Genomic DNA, 21,411 nt, shown 5'->3' on the forward strand with positions numbered 1-21,411 from the left:
GGCCGCTATTTGCAGTTGCGGCTCGGCGCGTATCTTGTACGAGCCCAGGACAGCCCGACGCTTGGTGCTCACAGGTGGTGCGGGAATGGCCGCAGAAGGAGAGAGGTGAAGGTGGTAGAGGGTTTATGGTGGTGGTTTGATGGTCATGGTGCGTTTGGGAATGACATGATGCGATGATGTGGGAGCGAGTTGTGAAGGTAAAGGTTTTGGCTGTTGGCGTTGTTGTTGTTGTGAAGCGGCGTTGTGGTTGGTGGTTGTTGTGTGATGGCGATTGGTTCAAAATAAAGATAGAACAGAAAAACGGCTATCTCAAAGCGTCGCAGCCCGAATGAATCGCATTTATTCCCTCTAAACAACGGGTTTGGGGCTAACTACACATGTACTTAAGAGATATCTCACCTACGGGACCTGAATGGTGGTTTGCGAATTTCCACAACCATAAAATATCATTTTTGGCCCCATTTCTTATTGGTGAAGAATCACTTGTAAAGAATGAAAATATGATCGGATCTGGATTCGGATATTCACCAAAATCGAATCAATTCGTCCTTTTCACACACCCAACGTGTCCATTAAGTTTCATCCGAATCCGTCCACAACTTTTTTGAGACTTCGTGATGCATATCGTTTTTGGACCTATCTCTCAATGGTGAAGAAGTATTCAGCCTGCTCGTGGCATCATTACTGAGACCTGGCTGTGCCGATGGTGCAATGCCCCTGTGCATTCAGGCAGGAATTGGTGAAATGAAATTCAGGATGCCAGAGACAATTTGCTTCCTCTTCTTGAAGGACACCATCGGATCATTAACATCCACCGACTAATGATAGCAGATGGGAAACCCAGCTTCGCGTTCTAACGATGGACAGCACACACATTGATGCCTCGTTCTGCCTGCAAAAACACCAGGATAATAGCTGGGTCGAGATTCGAACGCAGGTTAGACAGCTCAGTGGTGAATGCGCAGATCTGGAAGCTATTTTGCCAGCCCAAATCTTTTGGTACACACTGTCGCAACAATGGAATATTATGTTCCAACAACATCAGCTTCAATCCCTCTCGGCTTCAGTTTTTCTATCAAATGTGTTCTTCCATTTTCCTTGCACTTATTAAATGCATGAATGCCATAAATCCACGTTCAAATTATCACTGCATGATGTACGCCTCTCCGGTACACGGTGTGATCCTTTCACCATGAAATTGCTTGTCGAAGGCTATTTAAGTGGACAAGAACTAAAATGCTAGAAAATAATTTGATCGTTTTGCCCCTTAAAGATTGAACTCAGATGAAACTGTGTTTGACCTCTTACCTATTGTGTGTTTTCTCCCTAGGAGATAGCACGTACCTTACGGCCCAAATCACTGCGTGCTCTGTTTGGCAAAGACAAGGTACATAATGCACTGCACTGCACCGACCTGCCCGAAGATGGCAAACTGGAGGTTTGTGTTTGATATCGCATATCCGTAACCTCGGACGACGTTGTGTAGCTTCTGCGGTTGTAGCAATTTGGTGGTGAATTATTGAGATGAGGGTTTGAGTCCAGACCACGGGAGAGGGTTAGCATTCAATCGATTGATAAAATTTACTCGACTCTTGACAAAGCGTCTGTGCTGCCGAAGCAATACCTATGCAAACATTCTGCCAGAGGGTCCGGTCAGGCCAGCCTGATTTCATGCCTTGCCTTCCGTCTTCCCTCCATGCTCCTATCTCCGACAAAACTTTTCTATTCTCTCCCTGCTGCTCTCATCCTCCCTTCCCCCTTTCTCTCCGATCCTCCTCTCTCTTTTTACTTTTCTCATATTAGACCCCCTACCCCTTCACCCCCAATGCGGTAATTTATCAATAGCCCATAACTTTTTATCTCTTTCAGGTTGTTGACGTTTCTGAGTTAGTGTCATACCAGGTGTCATTCTGCTCTAAACGGTGATTTATAATGTCATGGAGATGTCAAGGACTGATTTATATGCTGGGACCGAGCTTGGGGGATTGTGTACCCCTTTTATTCTCGCATTAAATGCTTATTTTATGTCATCGTGTATGCGAGAGTGACGCTGCACACTTGCAACACCTGTGCCTCCAACAGGTTGAATACTTTTTCAAGGTGCTCAGCAACTGAAGAGTGAGCGTGCAGGGATTTTATAATCAGGAGGAAAGTTCAAAAAAAATATTTTGAACCCAACTTACTGAGATATCAAGTGCTGTCGAGGTCTGTAAATCTTGCCAGCTGAGTGGAAACTTTAAATGAGGAAGTGATGATGTTCAACTTTTCATTAAACCTGAACAATAAAAGCCTTTCCAATGAATTTTGTATATTTAATTATCTTAGTCTTTTCAAGTAATACCAACAGCATGGTAATTGTCCAACCACCCAGTGACGCAAAAGGCTTGGTCATTATTTGACATTGCCGAGTAACACAAAGGGTGATTTGGGAATGGAATTTGAGTTTGATTTGTATTTAAAAGCAGAATGGATTTTGAAGTTGCCATCTCATTTTCATAAACCTCATCATGATTGATGTATTATTTTGTTTGACTAATTTGATGCATTTGCTTTAACTCGTTTATTGTAAATTTTTTTGGTTGAAGGTGTTTTGTGAGTTCCTCCTTACGAGGAACTTCACCCCAGGAAGAGGCCATTAAGCCCATCATCAAGCTTGTGCAATGGTTGACAACCTATGGTCTTCGTTTGTCCATGCTCTATCCCTTTTAAAGGCTGAGTGTCAAGCAAGGAAGCAGCACGTACCATTTTTAGTCTTTGGGATAACTCGGTTAGTGTTTGAACCGCCGTCCTCCCAGACTGAGAGCGGATGCTCTAACCATTGCACCACCGAGTCTAGTATATTAGAATTCAAACCAAGTCTGGTAAATCAATACATCGATACCGAGCACATACCATATTCAACATCATGTAACGAGTATTAAATGGAACTTTTTTATTACCAATTCAACTGATAACTTCACTTAGTGAAACTTAGTGATGCATTGTTTGGAAACAGTATAGTGCCTTCAGAAAGTATTCACACCCCTCGACTTTTGTCACATTTTGTTGCATTGCAGCCTGAATTTAAAATGGATTAAATTTAAATTTTTTGTCACCGATCTCCACAATATACCCTTTAATGACAAAGTGAAAACGTGTATTTAGAAATGTTTGCAAATTAATTGAAAATGAAATACAGAAATATCTAATTTATCTAATCCAAGTATTCAGCCCCCTGAGTCAATACTTTGCAGAAGCGCCCTTGGCAGCAATTGCAGCTTCAAGTGTTCTTGGGTATGTCTGTATCAGCTTTGCACATCTGGATTTGGGGATTTTCTCCCATTCTTCCTTGCAGATTTGCTCAAGCTCTGTCAAGTTGGATGGGGAGTGTTGGTGAACAGTAATATTCAAATCTTTCCACATATTCTCAATGGGATTCAAGTCTGGGCTTTGGCTGGGCCACTCAAGGACTTTCACATTCTTGTTCTGAAGCCATTCCAGTGTTGCTTTGGCAGTGTGCTTGGAGTCATTGTCCTGCTGGAACATAAATCTTCACAGCAGTCACAGGTCTTTTGCACTCTGAAGCAGGTTCTCCTCAAGGATTTGCCTGTTTTTCATACCATTCATTGTTACCGCTGTCCTTACAAGTCTCCCAGTCCAGTCCCTGCCACTGAAAAGCATCCCCATAGAATGATGCTGCCACCACCATGCTTCATGGTAGGGATGGTGTTAGATGGGTGATGAGCTGCGCTCGGTTTCTACAGACATAGCGCTTTGCGTTCAGGCCAAAGAGTTCAATTTTAATCTCATCAGACAACATAATCTTTTGCCTCATGCTCTCAGTCTTTCACATGTCTTTTTGCAAACTCCGGGCATGCTGTCATGTGTCTTTTTCTCAGGAGTGCCTTCTTTCTGGCTACTCTCCCATAAAGCCTAGATTTGTGAAGTGCTGCAGAGATTGTTGTTCTTACAGCAGTTTCTCCCATCTCAGACAAGGAACTGTGTAGTTCTGTCAGACTGGTCATTGGGTTCTTGGTCACCTCTCCGCCCAAGGTACTTCTTGCCCGGTTGCTCAATTTGGTCAGACGGCCAGCTATAGGAATTGTCTGGGTTGTTCCATAATCTTTACATTTCCTAACTAGAAGGGCACTCGGTAGAGAGCATACCTCTGCCAGGCTGATTATCTCTGCCACCAAAGGTGGATGGAGGTTATGTTTTTACACTTGTCTGTCTGTTTGTTTGTTTGTGAAAAAAATATCTCAAGAAGTTGTTGACGGATTTGGACGAAATTATGTGGAGACCTTGGGTATGTGACAATGATGAAATGATTCAATTTTGGTGAAAATCTGAATCTGGATCTGGATCTGAGAATTTTTAAAGTCATTTTTCACCATTGGGAGAGAGGGCCAACATTAGATATAGCAGCAGGATATCTCAAAAAGTTGTGGACGAATTTGGACGAAACTTTGTGGGCAGGTCGGGTATGTAACAAGGAAGAATTGATTCTGATATTCACCAACGTCAAATCAATTCTTGTTACATACCAAACCTGCCCACCAAGTTTCGTCCGAATCTGTCCACAACCTTTTGCGATATCCTACTATGTGTCATTTTTGGCCCTAACTTCCAATGGTGAAAAATCACTTAAAATTCTCAGATCCAGATCCGGATTCGGATCTTCACCAAAATCTAATCATTTCGTCCTTGTCACAGTCCCAAGCTCCCCACAAAATTTCGTCCAAATCCGTCCACAGCTCTTTGAAATACTTTGTTCACAAACAAACAAATAAACAAGAAAAAGACGTGCAGAGCACGATGCCTGCAAAATCTACCCCCCCCCTCTCCAAAGGTTTCCACAGATGCATCAAATTGTTCATTTCCTGAAGATGAAAATTCACAATCTTAATCAAAGCTCAGGTCAATCAGATGAAAATTGATTATTTTTTGGATTGAAATTTATGATTTTAGCAGTTTGACCTTGAGTTGACCTTTGACCTTTTGACCTCAAAAATAGTTGGTTTCCAAATTCAACAATATACTTTGCAATGACTGCCTAATTTTCAGGTTAATCAGATGAAAATTGATGATTTTTCAGATGACATTTGATGATTTTAGAAGTTTGACCTTGCATTGACCTTTGACCTTTTGACCTCAAAAATAGTTACTTTTTCAATTCAGTAATGGACTAAGCAAATCCTGTTCAACTTTCAAGTTAATAGGATGTAAATTGATGATTTTTCAGATGAAATTTAATGATTTTAGATGTTTGACCTTGCATTGACCTTTGACCTTTTGACCTCAAAAATAGTTACTTTTTCAATTCAGTGATGGACTATGCAAATCCTGTTCAACTTTCAAGTTAATAGGATGTAAATTGATGATTTTTCAGTTGAGAATTTATTATTTTAGAAGTTTGACCTTGAGTTAACCTTTGACCTTTTGACCTCAAAAATAGTGGTTTCCCAATTCAGTGACACAATGTACAAATCTTGTTCAAATTTCAAGTCAATAGGATGAAAAATGACGATTTCAGAAATTTGACCTCAAGATGACCTTTGACCTCAAAATCAATAGGCTTCTGAGTTGAGCCTACTTCCACAACTTGGTAAAGTTTCATGACGATCGGTTTGGAATTGTGACCTGTCGGTGACAGACAGACAGAACAACAAAATCGATTAACCAATATACTTCTTCCATTTTGCAAGTAACAAACAGACAAACAGGGGTGAAAACATAACCTCCTTCACCTTTGTAGGTGGAGGTAATGATCTGTACTCTTGGGAACTTTTAACACTCCAGAAATTGTTTTATACCCTTCCCCAGATCTTTGCCTCCTCACAATTATATCTTGGAATTCTACGGACAGTTCCTTGGACATCATCATGGAGTTTCTGCTCTGACATGCACTGTCAACTGTGGGACCTTCTAGACTCTAGAGAAAGGTGTGTTTCTTTCTCAGTCATGTCCATTCAATTGAATTGGCCACAGGTGGACTCCAATCAAGTTGCAGAAACATCTCAAGGATGATCAAAGGAAAACGGAAGCACCTGAGCTCAATTTGAAGTGTCATAGCAAAGGGGTTGAATACTTATTGACGCAGGACATTTCAGCTTTTCATTTTTAATTAATTTGTAAAAATTTCTAAGAACATGTTTTCACTTTGTCATTATGGGGTATCTTGTGTAGATCGGTGACAATTTTTTTTTTTAATTTAATCCATTTTAAATTCAGGCTGAAACATGACAAAATGTGACGACAGTCGAGGGGTGTGAATACTTTCTGAAGGCGTTGTGAAAATGGAATTGAAAATGCATTTGATATTTGCAAGTATAGTTAAAGTTCAGGAAAGGTCGAGACTACAGTTGAGAGACTTTCTGTTAAAGGACACAATACTATCTGAGTCTGAGTGTTGTTCAAGCCATATTCACCGGTAATTTAAAAATTGCCTTCACTTCGTATTCATTAGTTCTGATATTTGATGGTAAACAAGACATGAGTACCTGTACAGGAAAATGTTTTTATTCCTTTCAAATTGCCTCCCTTTCTCCAACCATCCCCTTCATCATAATCGCATTCTCCCCTTCATCATTTTCTTCCCCCCTCTACCGCGCTCGTGTTAGATACGGTGAGGCGCAGCTCAACACGCCCAAGGTGTCGATCCCTGTCACTGGCACTCGATTTCTCTGCGTCCTTGTGCAGCAGGTGACACTTCACACGGATTTGCACATTTTGCTTGGCGTTGATGAATTGCACGGCCACAATGGGGGGCAGGTACCCAGAATGCAGCTTATTGCCATAGTACGGGTAGAACACGAGGGGGAACCCTTTGCGGTTAAATGGCCCGTAGTATTCAACGACTCCCAAGGAGTCTTTGTCTTCGTTACTCTGGGGAGGAGATGGAAAAATTCAGAGAAGGACTTGTGGGTGATGTTTCAGAGCTAGTACTTGATACCATTTACATATAAAGTTTACTTGTAGAATGAACATCACAATTACATTCATGAATACTGAATATGCTAATTGATGAAGGCTTAACTTTTGAACCCTTCGACCCTATGGTCAAAATGTCACGTTATTTTTTTTTGTTGTTGTTGTAAAACCATTTTTTGTCCCCCTTGATTTTAGCATTGTCACATTTCACTCATTATAATGAACATTCTACCGATTGGACAACGATAAGAATGTACAGCAGAACTCAGACCTCCTTAAACTTGGCACCTACCTCTTTTTTCATTAAGCACCTACTTTTACAAGTAGGAAAATGCTATCCTGGCATATAATAATTAGCTTCATGGTATATTAGTGTTCCCTGTCCCTCAAATTTGATTAATAGCTGAGCTCCTCTCCTGAATGAAGAGGCATTCATTTAATGATCCATTTATACTTCAAATCTGTGCTGTAATAAAACAATTAACTTTTAATTTGTGAAATGTTCCCAGATAGCTGCTGATGCTGTTCACGTGTGTTGTCACGATCAGGTTGGCATACAGTACGCAGGCACATATAGTTTGGGTGCACATACCACTCCTTCGCAGTGAACTCCAACAAAGTGTTGTTTCGAGATGGGCTAGGAAAAGGAAATGGATGAAATTCATTGGGTTTCCAAGGCAGGCAGATGTCATGGTGTTTAAACACAAAATTACTTTGCCAAATCAACAACAAAAAAGGCTTTTGCCAAACACAATACTTGACTTCACTAAAGTATTTCCTGATGGTTTCAACAAATATTTATTGTAATACTCGTACTCGTAATAGGCATCCACAACCATCTTTGACCATGTTATGTAACGACGGCCGAAGTCCTTGTACACATGAGATGAAAAAGGCCTCTTCTGAAAGGCCTGGTCAGCACAAAGTTCAGGATAATATTTCAGTGCTCATTATATCTTCTATGTTGTATATTGTGACACAGCGGCTGAGAAAAGCTTTCAAACAAATAGAGCCCAAGCTAGTCTTTCTTCCCGGTAAGTCATTTCCCAGGAATTGTGGGAAATTTATTTTGGATTCTTGCCTTTTCCCGTTTTTTATATTTTTATTTTTTCGGTTCGGGCTCGGAAAATTTGTGCTCGAACCATCTCCAGTGGCAAGTGTAGATGTGTTTGCACTTGTGCAGTGTGCTCTGTGCATCTCCTTTCCCGACACTAAGGAAAGACTCATGAACCTGTATTTTATGGCCTTCAAAGCCATCCCACAACCAAGTTGACGAAATAAGAAATTGTGCAATGGTAAAACTTAAGATAAAAGTAATGGAAAAAACCTAGCTTCATACGAAGTTACATAATGGCATGGAAAATGCGGCCAGCGTTCCAAACTGTTGTTTTCTGCAGGCATGGGTTGCAGGGTTGTAGGATGCTTCACGTATCGGGGATCAACTGCCTCAATCCCGGTTCACTCGGCCTCGACATAATAATGTTCCCTATACTCCTTTAAAGGAGAATCTTAGGATATTACTGATAAGTTACACAATTTTATGTGAGTGAAAGTAGATTAGGGGATATCTACATATTATGTATGTCCATTGAGGAAAGTATGGGGAGGGGAAGAGATTGGATTAAAGGGACAGCAGGAAAGTTGGGAAGGTGGGGAGAAAGCAAAGAAAAAGGTTGGAAGAGATTGAAGTCAGGGAAGATGAAGGAAGAGGGATGTACTGTATATGATGTATGCAGCATCCAGGGTAGATTGAGGGAGAAGGGTAGTCCGAATTTCACAATTTTTTTGCATATACAATACCATATGTAAATAATTGTTGTTAAAGTAGCCAGCTTTATGTAACCTATCCAAAAGAACTTACGATTGGGATGTATTCTATGATCTTGTTTATCTTGAGGATGGTGCACGGTTTTCCGTTGCCGTAGCCGTACGTCAGGTCGCTGTCACCCGAGCAGGGGCCTAGCCACTTCAGGTCAAACCGACATGATGTTCGCTTGCGGGTATCGTGCATAATATTGCTCTGAAATCGAGGTTTATTTTCACCTGAGGTTGAGAAAGGACGAAGAGGGGACAGTTAAGGATTTTCCGGGATGCAGCGAAGGCCTATTCTTATCGTCCTCACTACCTTTCCACTCTGTTATTTAAGAGCTTCAAAATCACCATAAATGTGTGTGGTTCTGCATAAGGTCCTTTTATCTCAAGTAGATGGAAAGTGTTGCCTGTTGTTGGTAATTCCAGCTGTTGTTTGAAACCAATCCCAGCCAAAGAGAAAGGGTTATTTAGAGGGGTGCATTCAGTGACGCATCATCTCACTACTCTACTTCCAACGCCGTTTGGTTTGAAAATATTCACACAATCCAGGAACTTATAATACTTCTCCCCGGTGAAATTTACAGGATCATGAAATTGGTTGACGAAAGGGGGGATACTTAGGTCAGGATAGGTTGGGTTACACTTCACGCCCTGCCTATATCCAGGAAAAGGAAATGGATGAGGAAATACATATCAGCTGCTAACGAAGCCAAATGTTGGGCTCCAACATGCTCGAGAAAATAGTGAATGTGAAAGTGAGAAAGAGAAAATAGAGATGTTTGGGAAGCAGTCTGTGTTGAACTGAAACCGTTTCAAACTCACTGCAGTCGATGTAGACTTGGTTGTTTGTCTGGTTGTTTGCATTATATGGAAACAAAAAATTGTGTATTTCTTGTGTGTAGTCCTTGTACGAATCTGAATTTGAAACGTCAAATGCCACCTGCATCTTGTAAACTTGTGGGCGCATCGTCAGCCCTGTTCATACAGTTGGTGGGGGTGGGAGAGGGGGAGTCACACATGGTACCATCACCATCTCGAGAAAATCCTTTGAAGACAAATAAATGCAAAAACCTGCATTGTACAATTGGTTGGGAAGGTGGTTGATACACCCAAAATTGTAACCCTTTGCTCATGAATTCCCCAACCATTCCCCTGCCAACCTGGCAATGGAATACGATCCCGCCATTTTGGAAAGTTCTCCGGAACAGTGGACAACATGACACTTATGGTCCCCATCAATATTCCAGCAAGGAAAGCGTACAGGATGACGTAAAAGAGTATGATTTTTCCTGCAAAGGAGATTTGGATTAGAACCTTTCAGCAAAATTATTGTTATTATCTTTGTGATCATTTCCATCTTAACCATGTTATCATATCATTGAACATCGAATAGTCAACAAGTAGGATGATGGTTCTGGTGAAAGTGACATTTTTGTTGTAGCTGCAAGCAACATATTGTTATGGTTTTAGACATGTACCCTGGGGGAGAGCATTCGTGTACAGTTTTACACGAAGGATTCCCCAGAACAAGTTATTTAATTAGTTTCTGTGGTGCGTAGACCTTTGCTCTTTATTCAGGGGTTTGTGGGGGAAATGTGTTGAGGTTAGTCTATGTATCCACGGTGGGATCTTCCCCTTCTCTACCCACTTTTAATCTCATCAATCCACCAACATGCCCGGTGTTGGCTTAATGGTTAGGCTGGTGGGCTTGGATCCGAGGATCCTGAGTTCAAATACCCCTTGGCTGTTGAATTAATACTCAGTGGGGTTGACTCTGCCCATCATCCTTCTGAGGTCAGCCAACCACCTTGCTGGTATCTTGTGCCGGAGTGGCGACCCCTCCAGGATTGTGCCCAAGAGCCAAGGAGACTGCTTTGGCAGCACCAACGCTCTGCACAGAGTATGGTCCAAAAGGATGGATGGAATCTACCAACAATCCGCTTCACCAAATCTCAATTGACCAAACCTCCTTCATCCCGTTGGTCTTTCCGTCAACTCGCAGTCAGTTTATTCTCTTCCCCCAGTCTGTCTTTATCCAGCTTCCTCACCACACGATCCACTTATTCTTTTATCATTCACAATTAACCATCTGTTCATCCGTCCCTCACCGTCAACAATTAATCCTCCGAACCAACCAAAGTACCTGCCCACATTCATCCTTCCTTGCACTCTGACATTCGTCATGCAGGACAACGCTTCTCAAACACACAAACAGTGCAAAGGAACGTTTGTGCATCAAAAAGGGAGCAGGGGCGCTCCCCCGCTTTTGGGCCCACAAGGACAGGGCAGGGCTCACGTTGCCCTCTGAACATCATGACATGGGGATTTTCCACAGCTCCCTTGCTGCACCTGCTCCCATCGGATGTGCACCGATGAGGAAGATGCATGTATGACATTTTCTCCCTCGAAGCCGCAGATGTACTCCCATGTATGACATTTTCTCCCTCGAAGTTTGTAAATACTCCGGGGACGTTGTTGTCAATGTCTCGGGGGCTGTTGTCGATGCACCAAGGGCGCGAGTACATCTTCAACTGCCTGTGTTGGGAGATTGTCTGCCAGATTGTGCACAATCCCCGCCCTTGGATTTACCTCACGCTTGTCCTGGCTCAGCTGGGATACGAGGTGCAGGAGCAAGTTGTACCAGGGCCAAAGGTGAGCGGCCCACGACTCAAGGGGTGCGGTTAAGTCCCTGAGGTGTTACGCAGCTCTACATGCATTCACACCACATGCTTCCGACACAATACCAACACTCCACACCCCCCCCTCACCTCTCCCTTCCCTCACAATATTTGGCCCGGCACAACCCAGCTTGGTTGCGAGAGGTGAGGGATGAGTCATCCCCAGACTCTGCTCTGCTTATTTCTTCTCATTTCTCCTTGTCTCTCCGGAATGAATGATGGCGCCATGTCTGTCTATGTAAGTCTGTTTAAGAGGGATATACGTATTAGGGGTAAGTCTTTTCTTTGTATCTGTCTTTTGCCTATGATTGCTTGTTGATTGCCTGCCTGTGTAAATAAAGATGGCTTGCGTGTGTGTGTGTGTGTGTGTGTGTGTGTGTGTGTGTGTGTGTGTGTGTGTGTGTGTGTGTGTATAAATAGTTACATTTCCAGACTTGCTCATTTGTCCTTTCTTTCATTGATCCAACATGGCTTATTCATAATCGATAGACAGGAAGTTTTTACCCCACTGATTGGCTCCGTGGGTTAGCCAATCCTGCACCCATTATTCTGCTTGGCTATAATAAGTACTTGGGTGTGTGTTGAGGGAGCGGACCTTCATTGAGGTCATTGGGTCACCAACAGGTAACACCACATAAACGAGAGGACCCTGTTCGACCGAATTAGTCCAACCGGCATCCGCGGTTGGTTGACAACCCTCTGGGCCGTGGAGTTTTGCATGGCACAGGGGTCTCAGGTTCGGTAGTGGCAGTGGGTCCGAGTACACAACTCGTGAACCTGGTGCACATGCTGATATCCTAACAATATAATGTCCAATCTTCGTCCACCGAGACGGTACTTATATACAAATGCCTACAGTTGTGCCAATGTGTGCTCGAAACAAGATGGGGGCCAATTGTGTTCGTGCCTTAGATGAGGAAGCACAATGGAGTAGTTTTTGACTGAAGATTGGGTTGAATTTCTCAATTCCTCGCAAACTCTTAAGACAGTTTGCTGATGATGCCCATAATGAAAAGCTGTACATCTGGTAAATGTTTTAAATGGAGTTGTAGATTATATGGTGGACTACAACAAACAAAATGGTGCTAGGCCGTCTGTGGGTCACACATGCAAACATTGACAGAGTCAACATTTGTGGCATAGATGGCTATCGCGTACGACCTAAAGACGTTCCTGGCAAAAAAAATAGTATCAAGAAAGAGTGAGAACACAAAAACCATAGACGCACAGTTAGGTGGCAGTATGATGAAGTCATAGGATGGGGATCCATGTCTGAGTAGTATCATAAGCCTGAGGACTCTGCTTTTCCTATACAAGGTCCGATGGATCAGTGCTCATTACAAACTGATCCAAAGTTTTTGCCGCACAGTTATGTCCTGCAGGTAAGGGTGTTAAGCATCGACTGTTTATTCTGGTGATCGTAGTCGTTAAGAAGACGTGTGTGTGTGTGTGTGTGTGTGTGTGTGTGTGTGTGTGTGTGTGTGTGTGTGTGTGTGTGTGTTTTGAAAGCAAGGGTGAACTAGCATTACCAAGGACAACTCCCGAGTTTATTGCTCCAATTTTATATATACTGTATAGTATTGTGAACCGTGGTATTTGTCCGTGCGTTCAGCTACCTCCCGTTTATTGTGGCTGCTTCTCACAGTGCGTTTGAAAAGCTACGCACGCAGGCGAAGCTCAACATTCACCTTTTTATTGTCCCTTCCAGTAATCTTTAAAATCAATATGAACATCTGGATTAAAGTATATTTAATACAGATCTTTATGGAGTAACACAATTTATAACAGCGACACTTTGCCCTCTTTTTAGCCAAATACAACCTCCGCCTCCCGATGTTGCACCACCATTTTGCGATGGGTGCTATCAATAGCTCAGAGCTTTGGCTCCCAGTGAAAGTAATAGTGCAACACAATTAACATTTTTAAGGTCATGAAATAATTTAAATTGAGAGATTAACTTAAACATTTCCCATCTCTGGGGATGGGTACTTTTGCTAGTAAATCTATAAACCTAAGCAATGAATATTTTTTACAATAATTTACTTTGAGATTCTCAGCAAATTACGAAGCATCGAATGCACAGGAATGATGAATTCCACTTTCATTTCCACAAAACAGAGATTATAATTTAATCAGATGAGGATCACCCGAATATGCCTCCAACCGGTGCCTTGACGATTCCTTGTGGGTCTTTGTTTCATCAGCCACACTCAGGCAACTCAAAATTTGTATTTAAACAAATAATTGAGAAGTTGCTCGAGAACATCCAACCCCATTGGCATGAATCAACTCTCGAGTGGGTGAATGGGCAACAAAACAAAGACAGACAAAGAAACTAGACCAGCAAAGAAACAGCTGAGTAAGAATATACCGTTGTGTGAATCAACCCGTTCCAATCTGTGGCTTTCCTAATAATCCTTCGGAGTCTAGAGCAGGCATGGGCAACCTTTTCTGAGTCATGGGTCACACTAAGATATTGGTATGCGTCTGCGGACCGCATTCCTGAGAATGAGCCCCACCCGTAGAAATAATGTGCCATAATAATATTATCTCGGTGGTAGGTACAATGGACAAAATAATGCATGAGCAGGTATAGTAGGTACAATGGACAACACTCAATTCAAGAGGCACCGTTGATATTTCACTGAACTTCAGCACACCAACAAATTTATAGAGGAAAACTTGGAAAATTTTGACCAATTGCAATGAAAAGTGCCAACTTGAACACTGTTTCAGAAAGCAGATGGAAAATTGAGACACCGTCATTGTGAGGAATGGTGACTTGTATGCGATGAAATATGTGAGTCCAAGCACAGACTTCCAAGTTCATTAAGGCCAACTCTAATTGAGTTTAGATGGTTACCTGAGTTTGGATGCCTTTCAAGATGTGTTCAAGATTTGGAGAGATGTCAGAAGTCATGACTCTCAGGCAACTCTTCAGATGGTCGTCGATGAGCCTGGATCTGTGGCTGGTCTTTATGAACCTCATTCGTGAGAACAACTGCTCGCTTGCATAAGTGCTGCCGAACAGCAAAACCTTCTTCAGTGCAAATGCCATTCGGCTTGGATATTTGTCTCTTAGGAAGTATTTGCTTAAAAGAAAAAAAAAGTCTTGAATCTGAACGTCTCAAAACTTCAACTTCAGATCAAGGTCCTCTTGTAGTTCTATCAGCTCCATCTGTAGATGAGCTGGAGTGCCTTCAACATCAACGGTGGAATGGTGCAGAGAAGATGCTCAAACTGGTTTCTTCTCTTCTAAAATCAGCGAAATAGGATGGGAATTTCTAGGTCAAGACATCAAGCTCAGTAAGCAAATAAGTTACCTTTGCCAGTGATACCGTTCCAGAGGACTTTGTGTCGGGTTGGGAAGTGAGATGCGTCGTCTCACTGTAGCTGCATTTGCCACAACCGCAGTCTGTTTTGAAAAGATTTGATGTGTGGTCGGACAACTCGTAAATCAGTTGGCTCCTTTTCTGCAACTCATTGAGATATGATGTAATGTCAAAGAATGCCAAATAGGCCAGCCACTCTTCATCTTGTAATTCCAGCATCGGCTTCCCCTTCATGTCCATGAAGGTCGTATAATTGTTTCAACATTTTACCCTTACTGAGCCAGTGAACATCAGGATGATAGACGAAATCCTCCTCGTTTTAACCCAGGTCGTCAAGGAAATCTCAAAAATGGCAATGATTCAAAGCACGAGGCTTGATGAAATTGATACAGGTCACGACTGTGCCGCCAACATACTTGGAATCAAGCGCTTTGGCGCAGAGGTTCTCCTGATGTATAACACGGTGGAAGACAGTCACATCTTCAGGATCCAAACTCCGATTGATGAGCTTTGCTTTAAGCTGCGCAACTCGGTCAGTGTTAGATACCACCATAGGCTTTGCCCGGTCAGTTGAAATGCCACTCAATTTCTCCCACTTGAGCTCGAAATGGTCAAATTCAAATTTTGCCTCCGAGAAAAAAAAAATCTTCTCCCGTCGTCGTCCCTTTCATTGATTGAAGGGCTCGTCGTTCATCGATGACTGAAATAATCATTAATTTGTCGGAAGAAGATGGCCAGTTGGGCTGCATCCGTTTTATCAGCGCTTTCCTAAACAACTGTGGAAAAATGTCTCCTTGCCCAATCACCCACTGATGTCATTCGTAATTTCATCAAATATCTTCGCCACAGTGCGGTACGAGAGATAAATTTTCTCCACGTCTCCACACTTATCCGGGCAGAGTGTTCTCATAACGTCCGTGGTACAATCCTTCACAAACTCACCATCGGAGTATGGTTTTGAAAATTTTGCCATTTTGTGACACAAAACGTAACCCGCTCGGACAATATGTCAGCGTCGTTCTTCATGTTCTTGAGCAGCTTCTTCTGCTCGAGCAACTTCTTTTTGAATTTCTGTACCTCGTCTTTCCGTGCTTGCCCCCGAAATTTGTTTTAGGTAGCATGCTTTGAGTCGTAATGTCTTCTGAGATTGTACTCCTTGAAACACGCGACGCTCTCTGAGCATATGAAACACAGGGAAGAACCTTTGTGTTCAGTGAAGTACTCTTGCATCCATTTTTCTTGCAACACTCGGCCTTCACTGCTCATCTTCCTACCCCTTACTCGAGATTGCCATGATCAGATGCAGCTTTGTAACGATCGTCGGCTCGTGTTGACTGAGCGGGTGACGCCGCTGGACTAATAGTACGAGCTGATGGCGAGACACGCTGCACGTGAGATTTGGTATGATCACCACGTGGTGATAGTACGGTGCAGGCCGCATTGAGTAGAATCTTTGAATCTCTCCGCGGGGCACACAAAACCCGTCGCAGGATGAATGCATCCCTCGGGCCGCCGGTTGCCAATGCCTAGGCAAGAGGATGGATAGGAAAGCCGCAGATGGGATGGGGTTTCACACAACAGTATAGTCTTACTGAACTGTCTACACCCTTGGTACGTTGAATCTGTGGTCCGGCTGTTGCAGTCAAGCAGTTTGCTCTCTCGGCATGGAAAGTTAAACGAATTGAGGACAACGTTTGTTGAGGAAAGATAGAAAACACCATCTTAAAAAGATCAAGACTGAACTCTCCAACTAGTTTCCTTCCTTCATGGTGGCACCTTGTCAAGTCTGTCTCCAATGTGTGCTTCCACTCCATCCTGTCCCACACCTCAAATGGTGTTACTGCGGATCCTGGTCGAAATAAAGCAGAATGTCTAAACTTTGCCTTCAAATCTCGTGAACCCAACCCATCCCGTTCTGTACCCATCTTACCCCGATGCACCCACTGTCGACTGGACTTTGTGTCCTTCTCTCCTGAGAAGATAGAGAAAGTTCTGTCCGACCTTAACAACCATATTTTTGGTGACGGGGCCCAGACGGAATTGGTTCCCACGATCTCAGATCCTGTTCTGCAGTTCCTGCTTTTTCTCTATTTGCCCAATTCAGTCCGTCGTCCTCGTTTGGCCACCTCCCTTCGACTGCAGAGAAATTAGCTAAATCACTCCCATCCACAAGAAGGGTGCAAAAACAGACCCTACCAACCTAACGCGTAGGCCAGTGCGCTTGCTTCCAATAGCATAAACCGTTCAGTCTGGTGAAGGTATGCACTTTACCAAGTTGTATACTATAGTTTACTTGATGTTTGTCCCACTCTCAGTTCAACTCCATGTTCATTTTGAAATTTGTGAAATGTTTGCGCAAGGTTTGAAGGAATACACTCTTTCAGGGAGGAAGAGTTCATGCCTCTGCAAAAGGCCACTCGAGCCAAAACAACATCTGAAACCATAGATTCAGAAGGGCCTTGCTGTTGCCAACACCTTCATTGTTTGAGTGATTTCAGGAGCACAAGGCAATGACAACAATATCCTATAACTAGCGATGTAACCACACGGATACCTCTGTCTGAACATTGCACTCAAAACCTCGTAAAGAGTAAGCTGAGTTAACCGATTTTGGTCACACACGCACACACGCACACACCCCGTTCGGGGTTCAACGTTGCTGCAAACTTTTGTCTTCATATTGAAAATGCAACTCAAACCGCCCTTCCGACGTGCTTCCAACGGGGCTAGTTGCATTGTGGAGCACACCATCCGGTGAACTTGTTGAGCCGGCTGTCCAGTATGAGCGTGCAGAACGGAGATATCAAAAACGGACATTTTTTTTTCGATCGAAATCAGAGTTATGACCAAGTACATCACGTCGACAGATTCGATTTGACCGGATTCAGCTCCATTAAGAGATAACCTGAATATGGGACGCTGTTACAACCACACGGGTCCAAAGGACCTCTCGGTGGTGGCTGAAAACCACCGAGCTCGAATCAAGCCCCGATGTTATTTCAAAGGAAACTCTTACAATGAACGTACGATGGATGTCCTCTCACCTGCGACCCCCAGGATTCAGACCCAATACCTACCCCAGCTGTTCGAAGTCCTTCCCAAGAACTCTTTGGTGTTTGGATTCCAAAGGAAGATTTTCAAGTCCGCGATGCGTTGCTGTTTTTTGTGCCCGGTCATGATGAGTCCGGTCCAGTTCTTGTCGCACAATGATCTGTCTCGTTGTCTGTCGACCTGTGGGTTGATCCTGATACAGGGTGTGGACGAGGAGCCACGAACGTGATGTGAAGCTCTCCTGCCCTGGGAGCTCATAGTCCATGATGCAGGTTAATCATCAATGGTTCGATCTCTACCCCCGTGAATCCTGGGATGTGTGTTTACCTCCTTAATTGTGTGTTTGTGTGTTTTATCTCATTTTCGGAAGCCAGCTCCATTTGGAATGGTATGAATGGTTTCTTGATAACGTCGTTTGAAGGCAATAATTAACCATTTCTGAAAAAAATCTTGTATTATAGAGGGAATCATTACTGATCCTGGATGCGTTGTTGCCTCTCCCACACAGGATACTCCACTGAAAACGGTTTGGACAGGAATTTGTAACTTTCCTCGGAGTCATGAAGGACACGGACAACCTGAGATGTTAACTTGCACCAACTGATGCTGGCAAACTGGAGTGCGCAGTTTCGATCCCTCGTCCCGCATGCGGAACACCAGGACGACAGTTCATAGCTGGGTCTGGATTGGAACCCAAGCAACACAACTCACAGGCGAGTCCATACGTATCCCCAATCAAGACGTTACTGGGATTGTTATAGAAACACAAACGTTTGATCGATCAAGTTTATTGGTTCACGAGTCAGTTAGTGACCACTATATTCGTTATGGGTCTGTCTGTCTGTCTGTCTGTCTGTCTGTCCCGAGCATAGCTCCGTGGGTTTTGATCCGATCTTGATAAAATCTGGGTGGGAGGTTTATATCATGATCTAGTTGTGTTTTCCTGAAAATGGGTGTGCTGCGCCCATTATGGGTGGAGCCACGCCCAAAAAACGTGTTTTTAGGGGGTAGCCGGTTTCTAGTTACATCTTCTCCGAGGGAGTTTGTCGAATCTGGCAGAGGTTTTGGTATTTGGTTAGCCCAATGGCACCTGCATAGCCCCACGGAGCTCGATTTTTCATTTTCGTCCCAAGGTCAAGGTCACAAGGTCACGAACTTAGAAAATGTCAAAAAAAAATTCAATAAGTTGGGCATCGAGCTCCTCGGGTTTTCAACTGTTTCGAATGAAAGTTGGTATGCAAGTCGTGCTTTTCGAGTACTACAACTTTCATCATTTACGTTTTTCCTGATTCCCGCCAGTTTGCCCGTGGCGTCCCCTCGAAGGACAAAAAAATTAAAAAGGCGAACCGTGTACATTGCTCGTGAACCATCGCCGTCTCCAGACTTGTATTGGTTCACGAAAAAATATTTTCACGAAAAAAATAAGTGACCACTATATTAGTTATTGTTGTCTGTCTGTCTGTCCCGAGCATAGCTCCGTGGGTTTTGATCCGATCCTGATAAAATTTTGGTGGGAGGTTTATATCATGATCTAGTTGTGTTTTCCTGAAAAATGGGCGTGGTGCGCCCATTATGGGCAGAGCCACACCCAAAAAACATGTTTTTAGGGGGTAGCCGATTTCAATTTGCATCTTCTCCTAGGGGGTTTGTCGAATCTGGCAGGAGTTTCGGTATTTGGTTAGCCCAATGGCACCTGCATAGTCCCACGGAGCTCGATTTATTTTTTTTTCATTTTCGTCTCAAGGTCAAGGTCACGAACTCAGAAAATGTCAAAAAAATCAATAAGTTGGGCATCGAGCTCCTCGGGTTTTCAACTGTTTCGAATGAAAGTTGGTATGCAAGTAGTGCTCTTTGAGTACTACAACTTTCGTCATTTACGTTTTTCCCGATTCCCGCCAGTTTGCCCGTGGCGTCCCCTCGAAGGTCAAAAAATAAAAAAGGCGAACTGTGTCCATTGCTCGTGAACCATCGCCGTCTCCAGACTTGTATTGGTTCACGAAAAAAATTTTCACGAAAAAAATAAGTAACCACTATATTCGTTATTGTTGTCTGTCTGTCTGTCTGTCTGTCCCGAGCATAGCTCTGTGGGTTTTGATCCGATCCTGATAAATTTTGGTGGGAGGTTTATATCATGATCTCGTTGTTTTCCTGAAAATGGGCGTGGTGCGCCCATTATGGGCGGAGCCACGCCCAAAAAACGTGTGTTTTTAGGGGGTAGCCGTTTTCAATTAGCATCTCCTCCTAGGGGGTTTGTCGAATCTGGCAGGAGTTTCAGTATTTGGTTAGCCCAATGGCACCTGCATAGCCCCAAGGAGCTCGATTTTTCATTTTCGTCCCAAGGTCAAGGTTACAAGGTCACGAACTTAGAAAATTGCAAATTTTGACGTAAAAAATTTTCTTCTCCGAAGGGTTTGTCAAATCTGGCAAGGGTTTCGGTATTTGGTTAGCCCAATGGCACCTGCATAGCCCCAGAGCTCTTTTTCATTTTCGTCCCAAGGTCAAGGCCACAAGGTCACGAACTTAGAAAATTGCGAATTGTGTTTTTAGGGGGTCGCCGATTTCAATATACATCTTCTCCGAGGGGGTTTGTCGAATGTGGCAGGAGTTTCAGTATTTGGTTAGCCAAATGGAGCCTGCATAGCCCCACGGAGCTTGATTTTTCATTTTCGTCTCAACGTCAAGGTCACAAGGTCACGAACTTAGAAAATTTCGAATTATGACATAAAAATCATACGACCGCCCAAACTTTGAGAGCTAGGATGACAATATTTTTTATGAATAATCTTGAGGTCATTCCCCACCGAAAGTCTTGAAACCATTTTGCTCTATCTCGAACACCTTGCCCGTGGCGCCCCCTTCAAGTTTGTTTTTACGCTGATTTCATCAAAGTATGGATAATCCGAGGAGTGCGAAATGCCACATAGCCTTTTTGACGTTATATTGTTCCTGGAATGTTCCAAAGGAAGTTTTGCACCAAAGGTCGTAATCCTTGACCTTTGACCTTTAAAGTTCACAAAGGTCAAATTCTCAAAGTTGTGGGAATCGAACCGGGTTTTCGATCTTCTTTGACGAACCAACTCCAATAAGCTATAGCCCGTATCCTGTTTCCTTATTTTAATGTCCACAACATTGTTTTGGGACCTTTAAAGATTATGCAAAGGTCACATTTTGAAAGTTGTTGAACGAAACCGGGTTTTCGACATTTTGCAGTTAATAACCTGTCACTCGTACCACATCATGTTGATCATTTTTATAACTTGGTCAAAAATTATCACATTGTCTCATCCTTGACTTCTGAAACATTCTACATCGTCAAATACCGCTCGTGAACCATCGTCATCTTCAGACTTGTTTATATTATTCTTCCGCCGAATATTTCTGGAAGCTGTAACGTGGGCACCGCTGCACCGATTTAGTTGAAACTTCCCATGCAATGTTGGGGCGAATGGGGGAACTGATACATATTTTTTCCAAAATTTGATTTTGCAATCACCATGGCAACCAGCTTGGAATTAAACAAAAACATCCTTTTTTCCCCGAAACTGCAAATACTATCGATTTGATACTTGGCAGGTTATGATTAACTACCCATGATGCAAAAAAAGTTTTTTTGAGATCAATTCATCTGT

General features: G+C 43.1%; 2 protein-coding genes across 4 annotated transcripts in view; one reads left to right on the plus strand and one right to left on the minus strand.

The window, feature by feature from the left end:
- Window positions 1–2,302, plus strand: part of NME7 (NME/NM23 family member 7) — a 61,013-nt gene extending 58,711 nt beyond the window's left edge. For all 3 annotated transcript variants that reach the window (XM_085896859.1, XM_085896861.1, XM_085896860.1), the window contains exons 11-12: window positions 1,331–1,438; window positions 2,083–2,302. In XM_085896859.1, the coding sequence (XP_085752985.1) occupies window positions 1,331–1,438; window positions 2,083–2,115 (141 nt within the window). In that variant the 3' untranslated portion in view covers window positions 2,116–2,302. The remainder of the gene's footprint in view (window positions 1–1,330; window positions 1,439–2,082) is intronic.
- Window positions 2,303–6,482: 4,180 nt separating this feature from the next.
- Window positions 6,483–18,042, minus strand: ATP1B1 (ATPase Na+/K+ transporting subunit beta 1). The gene is made up of 6 exons (XM_085896865.1): window positions 17,809–18,042; window positions 9,882–10,010; window positions 9,544–9,696; window positions 8,771–8,952; window positions 7,502–7,546; window positions 6,483–6,864 (listed from the first exon to the last, which is right to left on the minus strand). The coding sequence occupies exons 1-6, from the start codon at window positions 18,038–18,040 to the stop codon at window positions 6,565–6,567; spliced, it is 1,041 nt and encodes a 346-aa protein (XP_085752991.1). The 5' UTR covers window positions 18,041–18,042; the 3' UTR covers window positions 6,483–6,564.
- Window positions 18,043–21,411: the final 3,369 nt, after the last annotated feature.

This window comes from Eptatretus burgeri, chromosome 10, assembly GCF_056783735.1.
Source record: "Eptatretus burgeri isolate ZD-2024b chromosome 10, Ebu_testis_v1, whole genome shotgun sequence".
Classification (NCBI taxonomy): domain Eukaryota; kingdom Metazoa; phylum Chordata; class Myxini; order Myxiniformes; family Myxinidae; genus Eptatretus; species Eptatretus burgeri.